The sequence below is a fragment of the Chelonia mydas genome, chromosome 13 (genome assembly GCF_015237465.2).
Source record: "Chelonia mydas isolate rCheMyd1 chromosome 13, rCheMyd1.pri.v2, whole genome shotgun sequence".
Lineage (NCBI taxonomy): Eukaryota > Metazoa > Chordata > Testudines > Cheloniidae > Chelonia > Chelonia mydas.
The window spans coordinates 36,011,986-36,038,760 of NC_051253.2; the positions used below are offsets into that span (position 1 = coordinate 36,011,986).

Consider the following 26,775-nt stretch of genomic DNA (forward strand, 5'->3'; position numbering starts at 1 on the left):
GCCAGATAGATATGAAACATCAAACCAAAAAAACAAAGTTGGTCTTGAAAAGTTCCTGAGAATCAGAAGTAAAAGGAAATGACTCAGCAAATGGGGAGTAAAGAAATGACAAATTTGCAGACAAAGATGTAGACTTCTAATAGGCTTGCCAGTATGGGCCAGAGGCTGGGGGAAGGGGAGGAATGCAGGGTCAGATTCCCCCCACCCCCAGATTTGCTGCATGGCTTGTACTGAGTGTGCTCGCATGGACTGAGGATGCTCAGTAACACCGCTGAAGCCGGCTGCCCTCACTCTGCCCCCTTTCCATGGGCATGGGTCATCTCTGCCGGTGACTCTCAATCCTGACCTGCAGCACCCCCGCCCCATCCCAGTCCTGGATTCTCACCCTCAGCCAGGTCTGCTTATGCTCCCTAATGTCTGACTCTGATAACTGTTTCTGTTCGTGACACAGCTGTGTGTGGAGACACACCTTTCACTGCCTGGGGGATGGGGAGAAGTCCCTGCTCAGACACTTGGCTTGACAGTCAGGCCTCAGGGCTGATAGTCTGCTACAGATGGGAGAGTTTTATCTTCCAGGCAATGGCCACTGCTGGTACATCACCATAGCAGCAAGGTTCAGAGACCGAGTCAATTGATCCCTGTGTGTGGACCAGACTGGATACAGCCCCAGCTGTGCAGGGCCCAATATGCCATGCATCCACAGATGTTGGGGGCCCGTCCTTTCTCCCTGCCATATGTCTGGGTGTACAGGCCCTGGGACAGCCTAGCACCCACCTGGAGATTGGGAACCTGACCCATACCCTCTCCCCACCCAGTTGGGGCTGCAAACCTCCTGGGTCCAGATAGAAGCACTTCCCCCGTCCTTAAACTGGCCATGAAGATGCCACTCGTGGGGGATTGGAGGAGGCCCCCTGGGAGAGAAAGGGAGGTTCCCACACTTTGTAGGTGCTGTTTATGGGGGTATAGGGGCACCATAAGGGAGTGGGACAGGTGAGGAGAAGGCCAGGGGGCTTTTTACATTTAGGGGTCTTGTCTTCAAGCTCTTCTCCACAGGTTCATAGACTTGAAACATCCAATTTGAACACACAAGAAGGTGAGATTTGCAGGTGTTCCTGTGACTCCTGATGCTGGAGCTTAACAAAAAAATACAGAGCCATTGCAGGGGGGCTCGGAGATTGATGGAGAAATGGGGCTGGGGTCTCAGGGTGATTTTTAAGATGTTTTCTGGGGCACAGACTTGTAGGCACGTGAGAGATTCAAACGTCTGGACAGCCAAGGTCACATTTCCTAGTGGTCAGCCTTGTTGTGTGGGGTGTTTGCTCTTTATTCAACCATGCCTGCCATGGGGCAGGCTCACAGGGACATGGCTCCTGTGCTGGCTGTTCAGGGCCTTCCCCATTGCCCATCCCCATGGTAGCTGTGCTGCCCCAGGTCCACCACCTTGCAGGACATGTGCTCCCCAGCCTCTGGGAGAATGTCGGCTGTGGGCTCTGTGGCTGGGCTCCAGAAACCCACAGCCGGGCCCTGTCTTCAGCTTGCTGCTCTGAAAGACACGCTGGGGAGGAAGCGGGGAGCTGAGTCAAGCCAGCGGGTGACTCAGCATCGGCTGCACTCCCCACCAGATGAGCTGTTGGAGGGAGGAGTTGGAGAGATCCAGATGAGCTTGGCGCCAGGTGTGCTGGGCTCCAGGCAGGCCCCAGGGGGTCCTGATCCCAGATGCTCTGGGAGAGGGGGCAGAGACGCCCTGACCCCGAGTGACTTTCCTCTGGGCTCCTTCCCCCAGAGGGAGGTTGTTTTCCAGCCACCAGCTCCCTCCCTCCTGTCCCCCACGTGTCAGCGGCGTGATGCTGAGGTTTCTGAGGGTGCCTGTGTGGTCCCAGCTCCCCGCGAGGGGGGTGCGTACGTGACCTGGGGTTTGCTGCTGGCTCTATAAATGCCCCAGGACTGAGGCTCGAGCACTGTCACTTTCCCAGGATGGTGACGATGCTGATCCTGATCCTGCTGCCGGCGGCCTTTCTCCTGCCCCCCGGGGCTGGGGCTGGTGAGTACGGGGAGATGAGGGATCATGGGGAGTGGAGCCGGCAGCTCTCTGGACTGTTTGCAAATCCTGGCTCCTCCCTAGAGTCAGATGCTTCTGCCAGGGCGACCGTTGGCTCCCAGGACCTGGCTAGGGAAGGGTTTGGAGGCGGGGGCGATGGAACCCGGGTGGCAGAGCTGGTACCGAGATAACCCCCCTGAGACACAGAGAGAGACTGAGAGCAGGAGAGAGACACGGGGGGGTCTTAAGTAGGGGCTGGGAGCCCAGACTCCTGGGTTCTATCCCTAGCTTGGGAGTGTGGTCCAGAGGTTAGAGCAGCGTGCGGGGTTGGGAGTCAGGACTCCTGGGTTCTAGCTCCTTTGTCTGTGTTGTCACATTGAATTGAAATTGTTTAGGGAAGGGGCTGTGCTGTATCTGGCACAATGGGGCCCTGATCTCGGCCAGACTCAGTGCAGCGCCTGGCACAACAGAGGCACTGATCTCGGTTGGGGTCTGTGCAGCGCCTGGCACAATGGGGCACTGATCTCGGTTGGGGTCTGTGCAGCGCCTGGCACAATGGGGCACTGATCTCGGTTGGGGTCTGTGCAGCGCCTGGCACAACAGAGACACTGATCTCGGTCGGGCTCTGTGCAGCGCCTGGCACGATAGAGACACTGATCTCGGTTGGGGTCTGTGCAGCGCCTGGCACAATGGGGCCCTGATTTCGGTTGGTTGCACCATATGCAAATAATAGCAACAGACTCTCAAACAGCCTGGTTGATATGGATGCCAAATTAACGTTCCTAAGTCATCTCTGAAAGCGGTCAGGTGTGAGCTACACACAGACTTGCATTGGTTTAACTAAACTGATTTTAAACCACATCTGTAGTTCAACTGGTTCAGCTTTCCCTGTGATTTAAACTTGGCTGATAGCATTGGAAGTTTCCCAGGGGCCAGCTAGCCCCACAGAACCAACGGTGGGTCAACCCATACGAGTGCCTGCATATGGGGGGTTGCCCGGGGTTAAAGCAAACGGTGCAGTCTCACAGTTCCTAAATCCTGCATCCCTCTGATGGTCAGAGACTTTCTCATTTCCACCTCAGTCTATTCCTGCCCAGTTTATCCCATTTGTCCTTGTTACAACATTGTCTTTCAGCTTCACTAGCTCTTCCCTTGCCCTTCTGGCCCCTCCACCCTGATGTCTTTACATCGATTGTCTAGATTTTATTTCATGCCCAGAGACCCATGTGTGTTGAGACTTGTTCTGAACTGGTCCAAAGAGGCTTTTATTTTTCCATGGGAAATTTTGACTTTTCTTTGAAACCTCCCAAAGTTAGGTCTCTTTCTATTAACTTTTTATTAATTTTTTTAAAAGACAGAGAGAGAAAGTGCGAAAACAAACAGCAAAACATACATAAACTCCTCATAAACCAAAAACCTCTCATAAGATATTAAATATTTGCTACTCACCTTAGCTAGGCTTGAGATGTTATCTGTAATATGAATGGTTAGAATATTAATCCCTCACTGTACTCCACAATTTACAAACACAATTTGCTTATAAAAATCCCACTAAAGGAAAATTATTAAAGGAAGAAAATGACTAGAAGCAAAAGTCAGAGGAGGGGGATAGAGATGGGTAGGGGAAGGAAGTGGGTAGAGAAGAGGAGGAGGTGGGGGGGGGCATGCATTTGATCGGATCATTCGGATACTTCCAGGAAAGCATCTCATATCTCTAACAGCTTTTCTTGGTATCTCTGTAACAGTGTAGAGGGTTAGCGATTATCCCTCCCCTTCCGGCTCACTATATCACTGGGGCATCGCCCAGTATTGGGGAGTTAGCGAATCAAATGTACGGACCCGAAGACCCTTTAGTGGGGTAGGGCTGAGTTGCCACGTAAGCTAGGTGGCACTGAACCTCAGGCATGGCATAGCAACAAACAGGCCATTCCTCCTAAGGTGGGGAGGTTGCCACTGCAGGCAACAGGAGTAGAAAGGACCCGGGCCCACCCTACTCCACTGGGTCACAGCCCAGGGCTCTAGCAAGGGCAGATGAGTCAGCGGGGATCCTACCACAACATGGTGACTCGGGTTCTGACAGACAAACTGGACCAGCATCTGTTTTCCCTCAGCTACTTCTTACCACAGTCTGAGCAAGGGGTTCCGTAGTCCACGGGTCCTCTGTCTCATCGAGGTACTAACTTGCCAGCAATCCTGCTCAGTCCCCTCCACTCTCAGCTTCCTCTGGAGTCAGGGTGATCCTTGACTCGGCAGCAGGCCCTGGACGTCTGTCTCCTTCCCTGGCTCAGGTTCAAAGGGCTAGAGGCCCCTCTTATACTTCCTGTCACACCCCTCAGCCACTCCACCACACTACACACAGTCTGCCACTCTTTACATGGTGGCCAAGCTTAGGATGTCTATGGTCCAATCTTTGATTGTTGGTCCCTTTTTGGATTTCTGTTTTTGTGGAACTAGTCTTTCCACCACTGTTAGTGCTCTGCTTAGCCAGAGTCTTTCAGTTCCGCTTCCAGTTAACACCCATTAGGTTGAAAAATACATGCTTAATTTTATTTGAATGAAAAAAAAACCCCTCTCCAATTCAGTTCCACCCAAAGCATCTAGGTGCCTTCCCAGAGCACATGGGTTAAGTCAGCACCTGCCGAATTACAGCATCAATATTTGTCTGACTTATCGGCATCTGTTTTGAATGATTGAAGAGAGGCACAATACATCCTCCATATTCCCGTGGACTTAATTTTAAATGTCGGTCCAAGGAGCAGTTCAGAGCACGGGCTAAAATTTGTTTCCATTTGCTTAGCAGAAAATAATTGGCCTTCTTCCTCCTCCCAATGCTTTAGGGGATCAGTGTTTAGTTCAAATTTGCTGGCCAGCTGTGCATATAATGTTGCCTCAGATCTTGGATCTGACAAAACATTTGGAGAAACGACAGCAGTAATGGGTCGGGGTCAGGAAGGAAGTGGAATAAACAGATGGGAGACAGCATGTTACTGTTGCAAACCTTGCCACTCCTCCTTACTCTCTCACATAGTTATTCAATAGGCGGACCATGGACCAAATCTGGTCCAGACACTTTTGAATGGACCCCAAAATCTTTTTATTTACTTATTATTATTACCATTATTGTTGACTTTTTATTATTATGTTCTGTGGCGTCCATCCTTGATTATACCTTGACCAAGATATGTGGACCTTGACAAAAAATAATTAACTATCCCTGCTCTGGCAAAATAGTTACAAATATTCAGCTGAAAAGTGCCCAAAACTGGGGGAAAGAATCAGATTTCGAAGAAAAATGCCAAAATGTTGAGGAGAGGAGTTGTGGTCTAAGAAACTTTTCACAATCTAGAAAACCCAGTTTTCTGTTGAAAAAGAATTTGGAGGGCCAGCTTGGGAGCAGCCCTGGCTTGTCACTGTGGCTTGATGGAGAAGGTGAAACATCAGCAGGGGACATGTCAGTGGGTTTCTGGTTGACTTTGCCTCCCAAATCCGTTAACTCAAGGCAGAGCAATTACTGCCCCACTCCCGATGTGTTTGACACTGATTCGCCACCCAGAGAGGTCAAAGCTGTAGATTTACCCCCAGCACTATGGGGTGTCCACTCTGGGGCAGAGTGGAGCAGGGGGCAGGGTTCCAGGCACAGGGATCCCCCCCCCAGAAAAGCATCACAGGGGGTGGGTTGAGGCTGTGGGGACTCCCCTTCAGGATGGGGAGTTCGGTCCCAGCCAGGCCCTGGGAGAAAATGGGGCTCTTTGTACGAACCTGGTCTCCCCTCACAGGTGAGATCATCGGGGGCTGGGAAGCCAAGCCCCACTCCAGACCCTACATGGCCTATCTGTCAATACGACACGGAGACGAGACTTTTCTCTGTGGAGGGTTCCTGGTGTCAAAGAACTTCGTGCTGACGGCCGCTCACTGCAAGGGAGAGTAAGCGCCTCTGTGCTGGGGATGTCGGGGCAGGTCGGGGTTAGCAGGTGATGGGGGAGCCGGGAGCTCTGGCACCATCATAGTTGCAGGGAAGGAGCAGTTAGTGCGACAGGCTGGGAAAGCAAAGCCCAAGGGTCCGATCTGCTCAGGGGGCGTCGGCCTGTCTCTGGGGGCCTCTGCAAACCATGGTCCAGAACCAACGCTGGGTAATTCAATGGAGCTACAGCCAGTGTGAGCAGCTGGGGTCTGGCCCATTGCCCAGATCAGGGCAGGGAGGTTCTCACAGCCCCAGGAAAGCTCTGCAGGTCTCTGGGCTGGGGGGGCTGGGCATGGACCCCTGTCTGGATCTAGCTGGGAGGGGTCACAGGGGTAAGGGAAGCTGAGACCCAGGGGCCGGGAGGACAATGGGAGTGAAGCCGCTTGTGGGACAGCACAAGGGATAGTGAAGACACGTGCTGGGACCCCGACACCTCTGGGCAGATGCTTTGTGCTGGAGCCAGTGCCTGAAATAGGGGAAAGGCCCTTCTGCCATGCCCCACCCCACCTGAACAAGCCAGTCTCTCTCCCAAGATGGATCGGAGCGAGCTCTGCTAGAGGGAAAAGGCCTTGTCTCCCATTCCCCAGACCCCCAAAAGAGTAAGTCTCCAGTCCTGGGTCTGGATCAGAGAAGCAATGTGTCAATGGGAATTTTACATTTTTACTGGCTGGGAACTGAGTCTGAAATCACTTCTTTAGACCCCAGGCTGCCCTGTCCCCACAAGTAGCCATATTCCTGTGTCAGACCAACATATGCCCATCCCATCCCATCCCATCCCATGTTCTAGCCCCTACAACCCACATGTTGCTCTTGGCTTTTGCAGCAAGATCACTGTCATCCTGGGAGCCCATGACATTACCAAACGGGAAGGGAGCCAACAAGTGATCCCTGTGAGACGCCAGTACCCCCACCAGGATTATAACAAGAAGTCCCTTAACAATGACATCATGCTGCTGCAGGTACAGCCCCATCCCATCCCACCTCCACAAGAGATCTCACAGTGCTGCAGGCACCACCCCCATCCCAGCACCTTGCCCCCAATGATCTCACATTGCTTCAGGAACTGCCCCCATCCCATCACCCCACCTCCAGTGACACCACAGGGCTGCAGGCATCACTCCCATCCCATCCCTGTTCCCCCAGTGACCTCAAACTCCTACAGGTACTGCCCAAACCCCATCACCCCACCCCCAGTGACCTCACAATGCTGCAGGTACCACCCCCATCCCATCACACCCCCCACAGTGACCTCACACATCTACAGGTACCTCCCCATCCCATCACCCTGCCCCCAGTGACCTCACACAGCTGCAGGTACCGCCCCCATCCCATCCCCCTGCCCCCAATGACCTCACAATCCTGCAGGTACCTCCCCATCCCATCACCCTGCCCCCAGTGACCTCACACAGCTGCAGGTACCACCCCCATCCCATCGCCAGTGACCTCGCAGTCATGGGTTTGCCTGTTTCTGGGGGTGGGGTGTGTCTCTGTGTCCCTGAGTGTGACCCTCACATTGATCTTCATCGGTCTTGTGTCTCAGCTGGCAAAGAGAGCGAAGCTGAACAGATCGGTGTATACCATCTCCTTGCCCCGCGCCAGCGAGAGAGTTGAGGCCGGGGCCACCTGCAGCGTCGCCGGCTGGGGCGGCATTCACACAGATTGTACCTCGACCCCGGCCAGGCTCCAGGAGGTGGACGTCTTGGTGATGCAGGATGCTGCATGTCCTAGGAATACTTACGGGCCATACCGTTACTATAATGCTTCCACCATGATGTGTGTGGGGGATCCAAAGATGGGCAAAGACTCTTGGAAGGTGAATGTCCTCCTGGCTTCAAGCATCCTTGATAAATCATTATTAATGAGGCTGCTGGTGTTGCAGTCAGGCCTACGAGCAGCGGTCAGCGATCAGGCCCCACTGCGCTGTATAAATGAAGGGGAAAATATCGGGTCTTCTCCCAGGGGGAGGCAGAGAACAGCTCTAGGGGTGGGGGCAGGGGGGCTCAGACCAGCTGGATTCTGGGGGAGCCAATGAGGGAATGGGTGGACATAGGGGGATGTCACTGAGCTGTGCGTCAGCGGGAATGACTCACTGAGCTGTTCTCCACCTGTGACTTGTTCTATTTCACAGGGCGATTCTGGAGGCCCCCTGGTGTGCAGGAATACAGCCCAGGGCATCGTCTCTTGGGGGCCTCCCACCCCTCCCGGGGTGTACACGAAAGTCTCCACCTTCATCCCCTGGATACGGGCAACGATGAAAAGGCTGCAGCCCAGAGCCAAGCCGGGAATAGCAGCGGCGGCTGGAGCTGCATCGCTTCTGTCCTTTGGTGATGCCCAGATGTAGGTCCTGCTTTGCAGATTGGCTGAGCTCCCCTCTCCCCAGGATAGCCCCCTTCAGCCATCGCTCCACTCAGGCAGTGCCCAACCCATAAGCATCAAGGCAGTGAGCCTAGGGGAAATAAGGAGCCAGGTTCAAGGCCACATCCCTTTGGCTCCCTTGGCAATCCAAACCCCGACCCTTAGGCTAGGGAAACAGCTGGTTTATTTCCTCTAGGGTAACAGACATAAACCAAATCCTGGGTCAGACCTGGCGGTTTGTAGCTCTCCCCCATGTCAGCTGGTTGAGTGATCATTTACTGGGGGATTTTCATTGTTACCTGACGTGCTAACTCCTGTGAAAACTGCAGCCTGCCCTGGCCTCACTGGACCTGTCCCATGGGTTAGTTCATCGGGCTGGCCACCGCCCGTTCCAAACACTCCTGTTCCCAGTGCCGGGAAGGCCAGTGGGAAGGGAACGCAGAGAAGGCTGCACTGAACGGATTGCAGATCCGTCCCCAGCGCTGATCGCCTCCTCCCCACCTTCCCTGCCCCGCCCTGCCGCGTTTCGCTCCCTGCTACATTGCCAGCAATGAATAAAAATGAAGTTACCAAAAAAAAAAAAAAGTGTTTCGGGTACTGAGCCATCAATCCAAGCTGTGAAATCCAGAGCAGCTGGTGCATCGGCCAGGGCCAGGCGGGAATTCACCCCTACAGGGGAAGGCTGGGCTCGTGGTTAATGCGTTAAGCTGGGACTTAGGACACATTGTATGGGGAGATTTTGGCAAACCAGTAAAGTGCCTGAAACCACTACTGCTTATTGCTAAAAGCAGCCAAGTCAGCAAGCCTTAAAGTGGCCATGCAGCAGCCTCAGCTTGACCAAGGCAGGAGGGGAGGGGGTTTGGGTGACACAGAAGGGGCAGCTTGACCCCGCGTCCTTCCTGATAAGAATTGTGTTGAAGCTGCTGATACATGCATTTTAGAAGAGCCCCAGGAATGTCTTCTGGGGCCTCAAGGCTGCAAACTCTGGAAAAACCCACACCTGGTTAATCAATAATCAGAAGGGATCTCTTGCTTGACCATTGACACTGCTTGTTTAACAAGTTTTCTTTAAGGGACATGTCATTGTATTACTAATCTATAAATAAGGGGGAAAAGTTTGAGGTAGTTGGACTGGACTCTCCCTCTGGATGAATCTTGTGTTCCCCACCGGCGCTGTGCCACTCGAGAGCCACACTCAGCTTCGGTAATTATCGAGGGTTGGGGGTGTTTTACTAACCTGTTTAGCTTTAAGTGAAAGCACACTTGTGTGGTCCTGTTTGTGCCAGCCATCTATCGGCCGTGTCTCCCCTGATTTATTTCCTGACACCGCCTCGCACAGAGTAAAAGTTACCAAGAGCTTTGGGTTGAAAGAACCCTGGGTAACAACATCACATGGATTTTTTTCCCTACACATTATAGAAAGGTGCTCAAGGGGCCACACATCCTCTTCCCAAGTGTGATGTGGTGGTCTATAGCTGACACCAACTAACCTCTCGTGTTTTATCTGGTAGGACATTGATCCATAAGTATCCAGGATCGTTTTCTTCCCAGTTATCAGTGACTTGGAAACAGGTGGTGCCATTTTTGACATTGAGTGCACGCCCCCTCCCCTTTTGTCCACTTGATCCTTCCTGACTAGCTGGTAATCATGGATTTTAACCGTCCAGTCACGGGAATCATCCCACCAGGTTCCAGTCACACCTGCTACACCAAACTGCTGCTCCTAGAGAAGAATTCCAGTACCTTGTGTTTGTTCCCCAGACTCCTCGCACTGGTGCAGACGCAAGCCACGAATTTCTTCTCTTCATTTAATTGGGGTTCCTGGATTAATTTTGTTCTTGATTTTTGCTGACAGCTCATTTCTTCCCCCTTTTTACCCTCTCCTTTTCCTATTAGTTTAGCCCCACCCCCACCCCCTTGACTCCTCTAACCAACCTGTCTCCATGGAGATTGGTCCCCCTTCTCCTGAGGCAGAGGCCATCCAAACTCTACAGCCCCCTCTCCCCATAGAAGATAGACTGATGTTCCACAAACCCTCCACCCCCATACCACCAACATAGAGAGTAATCAGACTCCATCTCAGCCCGCGTTTTAGGCTAATCCAGCCCAGCTCTTTCACTCTCCTCTTGTCAGACCTTCTCTCTGGTCCCCTGAGTGCCCTCACAGCCCTTCTCTGCGTCTGCTCTGGTCTGAATTCCTCTGTCCTGCACACGGGTGACCCAAATTGGTTCCAGATGGGAAGCCGGGTTGACGGCAGCTCCTGGCACACCCTGAAGAGTGATGGGAGGTGTTTGTTGAGGTTGCAGCACTGGTCCAGGACAGCTGGAGTGCGGCATCACACGCACCCAGGAAAGATGCCCAGTGGCAGGCCTGGCTCCAGGAGCCTGCCTTGGGAGCTCCAGAGCTAGTGGCAGTGGCTTGGCTTGGCCCAGATGTGTCTCGCTCAGAATCACATGAGGCCTGGCATTTGGGTCTGCTTGTCACAGATTAGCTCCTGCACGGTGGGGCTGAATCAGGTGAAACTGGGGTGATGCCCCCCCTTCTATAGGCAGAGGCAGGGGGAGCCAGAAATGGAGAGGTTGCACCCCTTAGAAAGCCCACATGACACACGCACAGGCCTGTGGGGGATTGATGTGGCTTCTTACTGAGACCCTCAGAAAGTTCAGGGTCATCATGCACATTGTAAGGAGTGATCACTTTAGATAAGCTATTACCAACGGGAGAGTGGGGTGTGGTTGGGGGGGAGTGTGAAACATGCACACACTGTGGTTCCTGTGCCATGGAAGCACTTGGTGCAGCCAAGGAAGTGGAAGAAGAGCTGGGCCACGCAGCCCTAGCAGGAGATGGCCCCACCACCTGGCAGAAAGCCGGCCACGACCTTGGGCACCACCACCGAGGAGGCCATCATGTCCAGGAAGGACAAGTGGCAGAGAAACTACTACCTGGGCTTGTGCAGCCGGGGCTCCCGGGCCACTGCCAACAAGATGACAGGTTTCAGAGTAACAGCCGTGTTAGTTTGTATTCGCAAAAAGAAAAGGAGTACTTGTGGCACCTTAGAGACTAACCAATTTATTTGAGCATAAGCTTTCGTGAGCTACAGCTCACTTCATCACTTCAACAAGATGAGCAGGTTCCCACACAGCAGCAACAGGTAGATGAGGAGGAAAAAGAGGAACAAGGGAACCCGCAGCTCTGGGGGGTATGGGAGCCCCACCAGGATGAAATGGGTTCAGCTGGGATCAGTTCCCACACTCCATTCGCTCGGTCTGTGTCTCTGAAGGTGAACCCGGGGTGTTAATAGTTAATGAGCAGAGAAGCAATGGATTATCTTTGCAGCAGCATTTGGGACAAGATTCACTCCTGTGCCAGGGGAAGAATCGAGCCCAGAAACCCTGACTCCCAGCCTCTTCCCCTCTGCTCTAAGCCACTTGACACTGCTCAACTCCAAGAGCTGGGACCTGAACTTACGAGTCCTGGCAAATAACCTCCCTTGCTGTAACCCTCTGGACTCCACTTACCTCCCAGAGCTGGAAATATAAGTCAGGAGACCTGACTCACATCCCCTCCCCACCCCTTACATCTCACTCACCACCCAGAGCTGTGAAAATAATCCAGAAGCCCCACCCCATCCCCAATCTTACCCACTGGACCCCATTCCCTTCCCGGGGCTGGGGTTACAATCCTACAACCCAGGAGACCTGCTCCCAGTGTCCCCTCCACATCTTCTAACCCCCTGCAGCCCACTCTTGACAACAGGAAGTCCTTCTAGAGCCCCCATCTGAGGAATTCGGTGTCTAGTCCTCATGCTAGTCCCACTGCCCAGGTGTGGATTTCAACCGGGGTGCACCACAGATCAGAAGGGGATAAAACTTCTCACTTTGGGGTCAAATTCAAACTCTAAGTGAACTGGGATAGGAAAAAAAAACACTCTGGAAAGTCAATACTGGAGCTGCCCCCTGAAGAGGTTTTTGCCCTTCCCCTGATGTTGCCAGTTCAGGCCACCATCAAGGAGCAAGTGGCTGTTCTGTGGCATGAAGGACTCACTTGCCATGGGAAATGGGAATGCAACCCTAAGCAGGGTTGTCAGGGTGGTTAAGCACTGGAATAATTTGCCTAAGGAGGTTGTGGAATCTCCATCATTGGAGATTTTTAAGAGCAAGTTAGACAGACATCTGTCAGGGATGGTTTAGATCAGAGGTGGGCAAACTTTTTGGCCTGAGGGCCACATCTGGGTATGGAAATTGTATGGCAGGCCATGAATGCTCACAAAATTAGTGGTTGGGGTGCAGGTGGGTGTGAGGGCTCCGGCTGGAGGTGCAGGCTCTGGGGTGGGGCTGGGGATGAGGAGTTGGGGGTGCAGGAGGGTGCTCCGGGCTGGGACTGAGGGGTTTGAAGGGAGGGAGGGGGATCAGGGCTGGGGCGGGGGGGGGGGGGGGTTGGGAACGGGAGGGGGTCGGGAGGACAGGCTCCCAGCGGCGCTTACCTCAAACAGCTCCCAGAAACAGTGGCATGACCCTCCTCCGGCTCCTATGCAGAGGTGCTGCCAGGCGGCTCTCCGCCATGCCCTGTGTGCAGGCACTGCCCCTGCAGCTCCCATTGGCTGCAGTTCCCAGCCAATGGGAGCTGCAGAGGTGGCGCTTGGGGTGGGGCAGCGTGCAGAGCCCCCTGAGTGCCCCTATGTGTAGGAGCCAGAGTGGAGTTGTGATGCTGCTTCTGGGAGCCGTGCGGAGTGGGGCAAGACCCCGAACCTGCTTCCCAACTGGAGCACCGGAACGGGACAAGCCCCAGACCCCGCTTCCCGGTGGGAGCTCGAGGGCCGGATTAAAATGTCTGGAGGGCCAGATGTGGCCCCTGGGCTGTAGTCTGCCCACCTCTGGTTTAGATGGTACTTGGTCCTGCCATTAGTGCAGTAGACTGGACTTGATGACCTCTCAAGGTTCCTTCCAGTCCTACATGACTATTAGTCTATGATTCAGTCATAGTGAGAACAATGGGAGATACATGGCCATCAAACTGGGCGCGTTATTTCCTGAGTCTCATTAAGAACAGCAGGAGATGGCAGCCTTGTGGGAAAAGGGCAGATCTACATGTACCTCTTGTAGGAGCATGTTGTTCATCAGACCCTTCTGAGGAGAAATTTTCATGTATGAAAAAAAATTGGGGGGATGGACCATGGACCCTAATTAAAGTCTCCAACTGTAGCCAACGCACAAGATTTCAGTGAATTTTAACTATCTGGGAAGTTCGACACCTCGGAGCTATTTTGTTGTTAAGATCCTTCACCTCAAAGAAATGATCTGACACCAGGCGTTAATATTAAAAGGACCCATTTTAACCCATCAACAAATTAACTGATTTATTTGTAAATCATGAGAAAGGTCATCCTGTGCCCAGAGAGTAAGAGCTGTAATATTTTACTATGCTGTGATTTTTTTCATGGATTCCTGGATTTTAAGGCCAAGATTAGATCTTCTAGTAACAGAGGCCAGAGAATTTCATAAGGTTTCTCCTGTAGTGAGTCCAATAACTTGTCTTTCACTAAAGCGTATCTTCCAGAAAGGCATCCCACCTTCATCTGAAGACTTAAAGAGATGGAGAATCCACCATTTCCCTTGGTTGCTTGTGTTAATAACTGATCACCTTTCCTGTAAAAAAAACGCATGGCTTGTTTCTAATTTGAGCTCGTCCAATATCAGTGTCCAATCGTTAGTTCTTGTTGTGCCTTTCTCTGCTAGATGAAAGAGGTGATTAGTACCTGGTCTTTTCTCCCCACGAAGGTTCTTATACACTGTCATCAAGTCACCTCTCGATCTTCTTTCTGATAAGCTACATAGATTGACCCCCTTAAACCTCTGTGGAGCAAATTTTTCCAGCCCTCAAGTCATTTTTATGGCTCTTCTCTGAACCTTCTCCAATTCCTTTGTATGTAACAAAGGTATTGAACCCTTACTTTAAGTCCAAGCCTCAGCTCCACCTTAACAATGGAACTGTGGTCAACCACCTCCATACTGGTACAGCTACGTAGGTCAAAAGAAACTGTTCAGACACTAAAGTATTTAAGAAGCAGCCCATCCTTGCCAGCTGTCATTTCACTGAAATGATGTAAAATCCAATGATTGCTCAGTAGGCTGATGCCTCTGCTTCCACTTTCTCTGGGAAGCTTTTCTCAGGGGTGAAAGAAGAAAGATCAAAAACACTTCCTCCTTTAAAGGTTTACTCTTCACTTCAACTGTTTCACCTGGAATATGAGCACAGCAGGATACTTGAAATCTCCAGCTCTGGGAAACAAACCCAACCACTCCACAATGTGGGTTAAGTAAATACTTCACCTGTACATGGGCAATACCATAACTAACCACTGCAGAGTGTCTTACATGATCCCCCGAAGCACAGAATCATAGCATCACAGAAAAGTAGGGCTAGAAGAGATCTCGATAGGTCATCTAGTCCAACCTGCCCACTCTGAGACAGGACAAAATATGCCTAGACCATCCCTGACAGGTGTTTGTCTAACCTTTTCTTAAAAGCCTCCAGTGATGGGGATTCCACAATCTCCCTTGGAAGCCTGTTCAAGACATTAACTATCCTCAGAGTCTGAAAGATTTTCCTAATATCTAACCTAAATCTCCTTTACTCCAGATTAAACCCATTATATCTTCTCCTACCTTCAGCTGGCATGGGGAGCAATTTGTTACCATCCCCTTTATAACAGCCATTAACGTATTTGAAGACTGTGTACTTGGCGTGGTTCACCCCTATCCCAGACACCTGCCCCTTTTACAGTGTGAAGGGAACCCTGGCGTACATATACCTGGAGTGCGCCAGGCTGCAGCCTCTAGTCCGGTTCCTCACGAACCTTTTGTTAAGATTTTGGTTGCACTTTTCTCCTCACCTCCTTATCTGTGCACTCCCTATCTGTGGCGCCACAAAGTCACGGGATCTCCTGGTCAGCCTCCTCCTGACCCTAGCTAAAATGGCCATCTATAAAACCAGAGTGAGGAGGTTGGCTGATGGAGTCTCCTGTGACTTGGGGCCTATTTCCAATCCTCTGTCCCTTCACGCCTCCGGGCAGAGTTCCTCTGAGCGGCGTCCACTGACTCCCTTGACGCCTTTGAGGAGCAGTGGGCGCTGTCCGGGGTTCTCTGCTCGGTGTCCCCGTCCAGTGCCCTTTGTTTGACCCTTTGACCACACTCCTGTCCCTGTTATTTCATTAGTTGTTCCCCGTGTTTATTTGGTGTCCAGGTCCTGTGGATCCCCCTCTTGGGGTGGGGGGATCCTTTAATAGTGGCTTCACCCGCCCACTTCCTGGATCCCAATAGGGCTACTCTGCTGTACCCAACTGGCCTGGGTCTATCACAATATGTAAATGCTACACCCACACTTTGAGTACTGCATGCAGTTCTAGTCACCCCATCTCTAAAAAGATATATTAAAATAGGAAAAGGTACAGAGAAGGGCAACAAAAATTATTAAGGGTATGGAACAGATTCCATAGGACAAAAGATTGAAGACTGGGACTGTTCAGCTTAGAAAAGAAATGGGATATGATGAGGTCTATAAAATCATGACTGGTGTGGAGAAAGTAAATAATGAAATGTTATTTACTCCTTCACATAATACAAGAACTATGGGGCACCAAATGAAATTAATAGGCAGCAGGTATAAAACCAAACTACGGAAGTACTTCTTCACACAACGCTCAGTCAACCTGTGGAACTCATTGCTAGGGGATGCTGTGAAGGCAAAAAGATGTTGTGAAGGCAAAAAAGAACTAGATAAGTTCCTGGAGGATAAGTCCATCAATGGCTATTAGCCAAGATTGCCTGGCATGCAACGCTAAGCCTCTGACTTCCAGATACTAGGACTGGATGACAGCAGATGGAGCACTCGATAAATTGCCCTTTTCTTTTCATTCCCTTGGTAGCACTTGGCACTTGCCACTGTCAGAAGACAGGACACTGGGCTAGATGGACCATTGATCTGATCCAGCATGTCCATTCTTATGTCGATTACATTGTTGGCTCATATTAAGTTTGTCATCCATCTAGTACTGGCTGTCATTGGAGGCAGAATGCTGTACTAAATTGAACTCTGGCCAGCAATATCTATGAATCCACAGTGCTCTTCTTTCTAAGAGTGAGGAATATGTTTCTCTCTCTCTCTCTCTCTCTCTCTTTCTGTCTCTCTATCTGTCTGTCTGTCTATCTCCCCATCTGTCACTCAACCAAGATTTACTTGTAAATTGTCAGACAATTCACCATGTGCTTCTTCCTCACTAAATTATATCATTTTCTTTTCTGCCTTCAGACAAAAGTCCATAGCAATAGGAACCACGTTAGGGACAAGTGCAAAGGCAGAATGTCACCCATGTGCTGAAATTCACCTTCCTGGGATTTTCTGAGGCACAGGAATGGAAGATTGACTTTTTCCTGCTCTTTCTAGCCATCTACCTGTTGACTCTGCTGGGGAATCTTGTCAGCCTGTTGACCATCAGTCTCAGCCCTCAGCTACTCTCCCCTGTGGACTAGTTCCTCAGAGAGCTGTGCCTCCTGGACATATGTCATTCCAGTGTCACGCTCCCCAGGATGCTGGCTGAGTTCCTGGCGGGCTCCCACTCCATCTCCTTTGGCTTTGCATGGCACAGCTGTATTATTTCCACTTCTTTGGAGGTGCTGAGTGCTTCCTGCTGATGGTCATGGCCTACGACCAATACATGGCTACATGTGACCTTCTTCAGTATGCCAGCACCATGAACCAGAGGGGATTTGTCCATCTGGGAGAAGCAACAGCAGCTAATTAAAGGGAGCAGGATATGGCAGCTGGGATCAGGGTCCCTGGGCTGGAACGCAGAGTGGTGGGTTCCTCCACCGGCCACTGACAAAGTCTCCTTTAGAAGTCTGAACCAAGGGTGGCATTTAAAAGGCCCAGTGACCGGGTTGAAGTCCCAGGTGAAGGCACACAGTTTGATGGACTCTTTGCTACTCTGGAGCAGGTCCGTTTTTATACTGTGTGACTTGGCCAGAGGGCTGAGCCACTGAAGACCTGGAAGGGGGTTGGCAACCTAGGAGGGTGGGGGTGTGAGGCGGTCATGAGCGGAAAAAGATTGCAGTACCACAGCTAGCTTCTAGGAGGCACTCAGGAGGTGGGTAGCCTCGATCCCAGGAGCCCAGGTCAAACTTAATGTCTCTGGTGCTCACCCTGTGAAATGGGGACAATAACCCTTCCCTACCTCACAGCCATGAGGATAGATTCACTGGTGTAAGTGAATTCAGGGGGTGTGGGGGGGTCATAGAGGAACCAGCGAGAGGCATGCCCTCAAAGTCTCCAGACTCCAGCCCTAGGTGGCCTTAGCTCAGCCAGATGCCAGGAAGAAGGACCTTTGAAATAGGAGATCTGGATGGAAATTTTCTGGGGAAATGTTCCTGACTTTTTTGTGGGAAAATGCCAATACAGCAAAATGAAAACTGCTCGCAAAGCAATTTTGCATTCAGTGGAACACCCAACTCAAAACATTTTTGGCTAGAAAAGTTTCAACGATAGTTTGAGGGGTTTTAACTTCGTTTTGAAATGTAGTAAATATACACTAAAACGTTTAAAAGGGAAAAAAGTTATCGTAGAAGGTTAACATAGAAATAACATAGAAATAAAACATTGTTAAATTATCTAAAAACAACGTTTTTTTATTTTATTTTTTTTTATTTCAGAAATTTTGTGTTTTTTTTTATTTTTTGATTCACCCAAATTAATTTTTTTCAGATTTTTAACTCACAAACATTTTGACTTTTCATCCTGATTTATAACAGGAACAATTTCAAAATGCCAAAAACTTCCATGGAATGGGAAAACCATCTGCTGCCAAGGCCTGCTTTGAAAGCAGACCTGCTCTTGTATAGTCCGAGAGCCATGCACCGAGGGGACTACACGTTACAACCAAGAGTCAAAGTGAATTTTCTCAGTGTAAGAAGACAGAGGGGCAATAACTCCCATGGTGCCTTGGCAAGTTACTCCAGCTGGGGGTATGACCTGCTCTACATTAGAGCTGCCTCTGTAACTGGAATAGAATTAACAAAGTTAGAATTTAGCCAGAAAGTGAAGGGTAGAATATCTGCTTTGACCAAAAAGTGCCATGAGGTTTCCAAACACTCCCTGCTGAGCCCCACAAGACCACTCTCTGCAGCAGAGCGCCCCTTGCTGCCATGCTGGGACATGGGGGTCAGCAATGACTCAGAGAGGACAGGGCCATCTACTGAGCCCCCCACTGTCCTTCCAGCAATACAATGCCCCGCTAGGAGCTTGCTGGGACACTGGCCTCGGCACTGACTCCAAGCAGAGCGCACATCCTAATGAGTAACCCACTCCACTCTCTGCAAGACAGCACCGTCTCACAGAGCCCTGGGCTCAGGACTGGCTCAGAGCGGGAGGCCAGGCCTGGAATATCAGGGAGAGCAGTTTTCTGAGAGAATTGCTGCGTTACATTAAAGAAACACAGGACCTTCGGTGTAATGCCCATAGTGATCACCAGATGCAACCTGCACGAGCCACCCGTTCTAGCATGGCCACAGACTTTCCTCTCTGATGAAATACATGAGCGCTCTTTCACTTTGCCCCAAACAACAATTCTAATAAGGCCCATTGGAGTTTGCCAATGGGAGGGCATCATTATGTGCTTTAAAACACAGCCATTGTCAACAGTTTAACACTGACCTAGCTCTGTGTGACCGGGGGGGGGGGGGAGGGGGGAAATGGAGAGAGAACAGAGAGGGTGCAAGGTTATAAGAAGCTGCAGAGAGAAAGGACATGTCCAAGCTGAAGAAGAAACTAAACAGAGCAGAGAAAGTAATAGAAATAGAGCAACTACCTGTTAGGATTGGCATTCCACAGTGCCTCATGCCAACCAGGTGTCCCACAGTGCCTGGTACCAGCTGTGTCAGAGGCAGGGGCAAGGACCCTGGAGTGGGCAACTCTGGGCTAATCTCCACAAGCAAGTTTCCCCTTAAGCCCTTCCAGTCTGAGGTTGGCTTCACGTAGGGGACAAGGCTACATTCTGTGTGAAGGGTTGGGTGTGGGAGATGTAGAGGGGTGAAGGCCAAGGGAGATCTCAGGGCACGGCATGGAGCAGGTGAGAATGGCTTAGCATGCTAGCCATAGCAGCCCAGCTTGGATGCATAGCCAGGCGCTGCTGCCGGATGTGCGGATTCATAGACTGATAGATTAATGCCAGAGGAGACCAGCAGCAGCATCTAATCTGACCTCCTGGATACCACAGAATGTCAAGCCCAGTAATTCAGGCCTCACTAACGCCTATTTCAACAAAGGCCATCTTGACTCGAAGATCGCAAAAGTCAGAGCGTGCCTTACTTCACTTCAGAGTCCATTCCCACGGCTAATCACCCTCACACGTATCAATATGAACTTTGTTTCTAATTTGAATGTGTCTCTGTTTAACTCTGGGGTTCTGTTCCTGGATGTGGGAGAAGAGCAGGGTCTAGTGGGCTGAAGCATTGGAGCTGGGAGCCAGGACTCCTGGGTTTAGGCTGACCGGATAGCAAGTGTGAAAAATGGAGACGAAGGTGAGGGGTAATAGGAGCCTATATAAGAAAAAGCCTCAAATATCAGGACTGTCCCTATAAAATTGGGACATCTGGTTATTTTACCTGGGTTCAAAGCTGGCTCGGGGAGGCAAATGGGGTTCAGTGGGGGCTGAGATTCGGCCGGTGTAGGGATGGGGTGTGCGATCTACTGGATTAGAGCAGGGCAGGCTAGATGTCAGAACACCTGGATTGTATCTCCAGAGATGGGAAGGGATTGGGGTCCCCTAGATTGGTGTACAGGGGTTCAGATCTGGCTTCTGCATAGCAGTGAGTTTTAGCTCTAACACCCTGCAAAGATCACCCATTGCTCCTCCTTGGTTAACCATTAACATCCCGCGTACACTGGCAGGGACACAGTCCGAGTGAATGGAGTGTGGGAACAGATCCCAGCCGACACCTTTCATCCTGGTGGGGGGTCACGTACCCCCCAGAGCTGCGAGTTCTCTTGTTCCCCTTTTTCCTCTTCCTCTACCTGTTGACGCTGTGTGGGAACCTGCTCGTCCTGCTGGCAGTGGCCCGGGAGCCCTGGCTGTACAAGCCCATGTACTGGTTCCTGTGCCACTTGTCCTTCCTGGACATGACGGTCTCCTCAGTGGTGGTGCCCAAGGTGTTGGCCGGCTTCCTGCCAGGCAGCAGGACCATATCCTTCCAGGACTGCGTGGCCCGTTCTTCCACTTCCTTGGCTGCACCAAGTGCTTCCTCTATACGGTCATGGCCTACGACCACTTCCTGGCCATCTGCAAGCCACTGCACTACAGCGTCATTGTGAACCTCAGAGGCTGCCTGTGCCTGGCAGCGGGGTCCTGGCTAGGGGGTTCCCTGCACTCGCTGATAGATACCGCACTGACCTTCCAGCTGCCCTATGGCCAGGGGAACCGAGTGGGATACATCTTCTGTCATATCCTGGCTATGCTGAAACTGGCCTGCGGGGACATGGTGCTCAACCAGCTGATGACATTTTTGGATATTGGCTTCCTGACCTTCACCTGCTTCCTGCTGATCCTGACATCCTATGTCTACATTATCTCGGCCATCCTGAGTATCCACTCTGCCGAGGGCAGGCGCTGGGCCTTCTCCACCTGCGAGGCTCACGTCACCATAATGGTGACCTACTATGTGCCTGTGGTCTTCATCTACCTGAGGCCAGGTTCCCAGCACAGTGTGGACAGGGTGGTGGCTGTATTCTACACCACGGTGACCCCGCTCCTGAACCCCTTCATCGACATGCTGAGGAACAAGGAGATGAAGGATCATAGAATCATAGAATATCAGGGTTGGAAGGGACCTCAGGAGATCATCTAGTCCAACCCCCTGCTCAAAGCAGGACCGATCCCCGACTAAATCATCCCAGCCAGGGCTTTGTCAAGCCTGACCTTAAAAACCTCAAAGGAGGGAGATTCCACCACCTCCCGAGGTAACGCATTCCAGAGTTTCACCGCCCTCGTAGTGAAAAAGTTTTTCCTAATATCCAACCTAAATCTCCCCCACTGCAACTTCAGACCATTATTCCTTGTTCTGTCATCTGCTACCACTGAGAACAGTCTAGAGCCATCCTCTTTGGAACCCCCTTTCAGGTAGTTGAAAGCAGCTATCAAATCCCCCCTCATTCTTCTCTTCCGCAGACTAAACATCCCCAGTTCCCTCAGCCTCTCCTCATAAGTCATGTGTTCCAGTCCCCTCATCATTTTTGTTGCCCTCTGCTGGACTCTTTCCAATTTTTCCACATCCCTCTTGTAGTGTGGGGCCCAAAACTGGACACAGTACTCCAGATGAGGCCTCACCAATGTCGAATAGAGGGGAACGATCACGTCCCTTGATCTGCTGGCAATCCCCCTACTTATACATCCCAAAATGCCATTGGCCTTCTTGGCAACAAGGGCACACTGTGGACTCATATCCAACTTCTCGTCCACTGGAACCCCTAGGTCCTTTTCTGCAGAACTGCTGCCAAGCCATTCGGTCCCTAGTCTGTAGTGGTGCCTTGGATTCTTCCGTCCTAAGTGCAGGACTCTGCACTTGTCCTTGTTGAACCTCATCAGATTTCTTTTGGCCCAATCCTCCAATTTGTCTAGGTCCCTCTGTATCCTATGATGAGGATCCTGTATCCTAGGATGCCCTGATGAGACTGAGGGACAGCAAACTGCTGGGGCCTGAGCCATGATTGTCCTGTGTCCAGCAGGAGCTGTCTGGGAATTGGACAGGGAGAGAGGGATCTGGAGATTAGCATCAGGACTCCTGGGTTCTCTCGCTGGCTCTGGGAGGGGAGTGGGTTCTACCGATTGAACTCCTGGTTCCTCGGAGCTATTGGAGTTTGTTCCAATTCTCTGGTGGGTAGAGACACTCAGACTGGCACTCCTGGATTGTATTTCTGCTTCTTGGAGAGGAGTGGTGTCTGGTGGTAAAAGCAGGGAGGGCTGGGAGTCAGGACTCCTGGGTTTTTTGTTTACAGCTATGCTGCAGGCTCCTGCATGACCTTGGGCAAATCACTTGGCATCAGTTTCCTCATGCGGGTCATTTTCTTACTGCCTAATGTTAGGGGGCTTATTCCTTCACCCATTTACTTCCCTGGTCCTTCTCGCATGAACAGAGAGCAACAATACCCGAAGTCCAAAGGTGCAAACAATTCGATGTTTATTGGGGTGAACTTCCAGCAAGCATGATTCCAGTTTCCTTCCTCAGTATCCTCCTTCCCAGCTCTGACACCACAGAGCCTTACACCTTTGTCCCTGTTCCCATTCCTGCCCTTAGCCAAACATGATTCCAACTTCCTTACTCCCATTCCCTGTTCCCATCTCCCCCTTTAGCAAAACATGATTCCAATTTCCTTACCCAAATTCCCTGTTCCCATTTCCCCCACCCACATCCACCCCCTCCCACCCACACCCACTCACTTCCTCATTGACTAAAGATTATATAGTAAAACTTGAGTTCTGCTTAGCTATACCTTAACCAATCATTTTCCTGAAATTTAACTAACCAATCCTAACATATTGTAACATGATTATGTAACCAATTATATCCCACCACCTTAATTAGTTTACACCCAGCAAAATTAATTATACAGCAGACAGAAACAATCACAGAACCAGACAGAGATTATACAGACAAACAACAGCAAAGTGGGAACTATAATGACAAAACAATACAGAAGTGAAGATTTCACATCCCAGTATTGATAAGTGAGTTCTTGCCAGACAGGATGCTATCAAACTAAGTTTTCTTTTACATTTTCTAGGCACTTCCCTTTCTCTGGAGGTGATAGGCACTATCGGGACAGGATTGTATTCCTAACAGCCGAATAGCACCTTCTTTCAGTGTGACTAGTTTGGAATGTGAGGATGTGACCGTTCGCTTCCCAGCTTATGGCTGCCTCTGCTGCTTAGCCAAAGGCCTTAGCCTAAGCACAGGGCCTCAGACTGTCACAGTAAGAGAAGGCCCTTACACTGGCAGACAGTGATTTTGATTCTTTCTTTTGTACCTCTATAGCTAGCCAAGTGATAAGAATACACCTAAATTCTTAGAGTATAGGCCTTTACAGACAGGCCTGAATATCTATATCCTAACACCTAACACCGAGGGTTGTGAGGAGCCAGAGAAAACCCATTCTGGCCACGTTTCAAGCTCATCTAAGAAGAGATGAATCCAAGATGTTGACTTGCTTTAGGAACACAGCAAAGGCCAAACAACATCAGACCATTGGGCCATCCATCCCATTAGTCCAGCCCTTGGAACTGTCCAAGCTCTTCCGCTCATAAAAATAACATGACGGCATATGTCACCACATGATCTTATCTTTGTAAAACTCACCCCTACCCCACCCCTGGTATACCACATGCACTTGATTTGTCTTGTCTCCGATTAGAACGTCCTCTCTTCAGGGCCTCTATCTCTGTGCAGCACACATGGAATCCTTGCCGGGGGCCTGTAGGCACATCAGTGTTATGAAAAATAACCTGCAATGATTCCCAGCGAAGGAAGGGTCTGTGATGAAGGCACTGGAGTGGGACTCCACATAGGCACGGACTCCATGGGTGCTCTGGGCTGAAGCACCTACAGGGAAAAATTGGTGGGTAATGAGCATCCATCGGCAGCCCCTATATTAGTTGCCCCCACCCGCTGCTGGGCCCCGCTGATCAGCGCCTCTCCCTCCCTCCCTGTGCCTCCTGGCCGCTGCAATCAGCTGTTTTTCAGCATTTGTGAGGCGCTGAGGGGGAGAGGGGAGGAGCAAGGACGTGGAATGTTCGGGGGTCGGGGTGAAATAGGGCAGGAAGAGGTGGGGTGAGGGTGGAGCAGGGAAGAAGAGGCAGGGAGGAGTAGGGTTTAGGGGGAAGGGGTGGAGTGAGGTGTGGCCTAGGGCAGAGCCAGGGGTTGAGCACCCCCCTACACTTTTGAAAGTGGGTGCCAGTGGGACTCCAGACAGCCTGTGTCACTTTCACTGTGCATGCCATGGTTTCCCATCTGTAAAACGGGACTAGTGCCACTCCCTTTAGGCTGGTTAGGACATAAGCCCTTTAGGACAAGGACTGCACAGTGCCTTAGCTCAGTTGGAGTCAATGGTTCAGATCTCCAACTCGTGTGAATTGAAGTCAGTGGGGACATGCCAGTTTATACCAGTAAGGGGCTGGTCATATGGCCATATCTATATGTAGTGAGATTTCTATAACTTTCTGGCCCAGTAGAATTACTTTCCTTGGTGCTCAGTTCACTGTGTGTCGACGTAATCAATTTCTCAGTCGTAGAGTTTCACGTTCCCATCTAGTGGGTGATGTTTTCCCCTGTGCAGGTCTGTTGAAAACCCAATTTTCCACCAAAGAAAAGCTTAAAAGGATCATTTATGACTAGTCCTTAATAAAGATGACAGTGACTGACTTTTATATAACTCAAGATGTTCTCATCATCTGTACACCTGTCTGACCCTTTTTTGAAATCTAAAAAGCTCTTGGCCTCAATATCTTGTGGCCATGAGTTTGTCAGGCTAAGCGTGTAAGTATAAAAAACGGTTTAGGGCTTAAGTGGTAGGTAACCAGTGAGCAGACCATCTGCGCACTCTGGTGAACTTCCTATCACACTTTTACTTTAGGTTGGGAATTTCAAAGGCACCTCCCAGGATCTAAGTGTCTAACTGCCATAGACTTTTGTCTTCCTTTGGAAATTCCAGCCTTAAAATCCAACTATTTTTCATTTCATATTTTTACTGTTCTCTTAAATTTCACTTGTTCTCTGCCAGTCTTATAAATGGGCCCAGTCATAGAATCATAGACTCATAGAATATCAGGAGGTATCTAGTACAACCCCCTGCTCAAAGCAGGACCAAACCCCAACTAAATCATCCCAGCCAAGGCTTTGTCAAACCTGACCTTAAAAACCTCTAAGGAAGGAGATTCCACCACTTTAACCTATTCCTGTGCTTCGCCACCTTCCTAGTGAAAAAGCCTTTCCTAATGTCCAACCTAAACCTCTCCAGACACTGGTTTCCAGATTTATTTTTCATTGGAACACCTAGAAAAACACTGAAAACTTAGAGACAAGTTCCAATCAAACAACAGCTGAGGGCAGGGGGAAAAAAGTTTTATTCCCGGGTTAGGTTTATTCCCACTGCATATTACTCAAACTTCAAGCACAACCGCATGCAGAAGACACAATACATAAGCAGCACAAACCCAAAACACATTGTGTGTGATGAGTGTAGAGTCCTCACATTAGTTAAATCTTCTATTAGCATTTTTATTCCTTTTTTTTACTTATTTATCTTTCTAGCTCTATCTAAGTAGGGATGAATGTTTAAAAAAAAACCACCTAATTGACTTAGGAAAGTAGGTCCCATTTTCAAAAGCCATTCAGGTGCCCAGTTCTCACTGAAATTCCATGGGGACATTGGCCAGATTTTCATAGGTATATCGCCACCTACAGGTGCAGAAAGGCACAGAGTGGGATTTTCCAATGAGCCTTGGTGTTTAGGCCCAGATTATTGTCACAATTTAAAAGCAACTGCACTGGTATTTCTCCATAGTGGTCCAGCAGAGGCATCTCTCTCAGGCTTCCAGCTCCCTACCTGTAGGCTTCCTTGGGTGGAGACCCATGTCTCTCTCCCTCCTGACTGGGGCTTTTCCAGGATAAAGAGTTCCCTTCACTGCATTATTCCGTCAAAGCCAGCCTGCATAAGCAGCCCTGCTTTGCTTCTTTCCTTTGGGTGGTGCACAGCGTAATGGTCTCAATTATAAATTACCACACAGTGCTTCCTAAGCAAGCGTATTTTATTATTAAGGTAAAAACCATACAGAGAAAACACTAAAACACATAAAAGAACCTGCATGAATAGTAATAAGCTTAGCAGAGATCACCTCAACTCCAACATGGGCTCTGTCAGGGGATTAGTCCTTCAAACCGCACAACCGGGCCTCTTTTGTGGTTACCAGCTCATAACAGCCTCAGCTCAGAACTAGCTCCAGCATGACAAGTTTAGTCCATTCTTTATGCAGGATGGGGGTCTTTGATCTGGAGTTTCCAGGGGCAGGTAATCCATAGAGAATGGGTTTTTTTCTCCACGTGGCATAGCTTTGAAAGACCTCCAAAGTACCCCGTGGCCCCCTTTACATGTACTGTCCCAAACAGTTCTTTGAAGTTCCTCACATTTCCCCAAGATTCCTTTCATCAGTCTCCTAGAAAAGTTACATTCAGTCCACAATAACATGTGCACAATTGTATTTGTAATACAACAGACCCCCAAAGGGATTAAATTTAATTCAATAAGGTTTATTCAGGAAATTCCCGTATCTGTCACACTTTTAAAAATCTGGCACTGGACATCTAACTCTCATTGATTTCTATGA

At 50.3% G+C, this 26,775-nt stretch overlaps 1 protein-coding gene and 1 pseudogene across 1 annotated transcript; both read left to right on the forward strand.

The window, feature by feature from the left end:
- Nucleotides 1-1,608: 1,608 nt before the first annotated feature.
- LOC119567823 (granzyme H) lies at nucleotides 1,609-8,609 on the forward strand. Its single transcript, XM_037915249.2, has 5 exons — nucleotides 1,609-2,041; nucleotides 5,815-5,962; nucleotides 6,823-6,958; nucleotides 7,540-7,812; nucleotides 8,128-8,609. The coding sequence occupies exons 1-5, from the start codon at nucleotides 1,975-1,977 to the stop codon at nucleotides 8,338-8,340; spliced, it is 837 nt and encodes a 278-aa protein (XP_037771177.1). The 5' UTR covers nucleotides 1,609-1,974; the 3' UTR covers nucleotides 8,341-8,609.
- Nucleotides 8,610-20,311: 11,702 nt separating this feature from the next.
- LOC119563638 lies at nucleotides 20,312-21,196 on the forward strand (annotated as a pseudogene).
- The last annotated feature ends 5,579 nt before the right edge of the window (nucleotides 21,197-26,775 follow it).

Bases quoted from the DNA above. Each gene is read 5' to 3' on its own strand.
- LOC119567823 (XM_037915249.2), top strand. From the start codon at position 1,975: ATGGTGACGATGCTGATCCTGATCCTGCTGCCGGCGGCCTTTCTCCTG. The intron at 5,963-6,822 runs GTAAGCGCCTCT...TGGCTTTTGCAG, and splicing joins GCCGCTCACTGCAAGGGAGA to CAAGATCACTGTCATCCTGG. The intron at 6,959-7,539 runs GTACAGCCCCAT...CTTGTGTCTCAG, and splicing joins ATGACATCATGCTGCTGCAG to CTGGCAAAGAGAGCGAAGCT.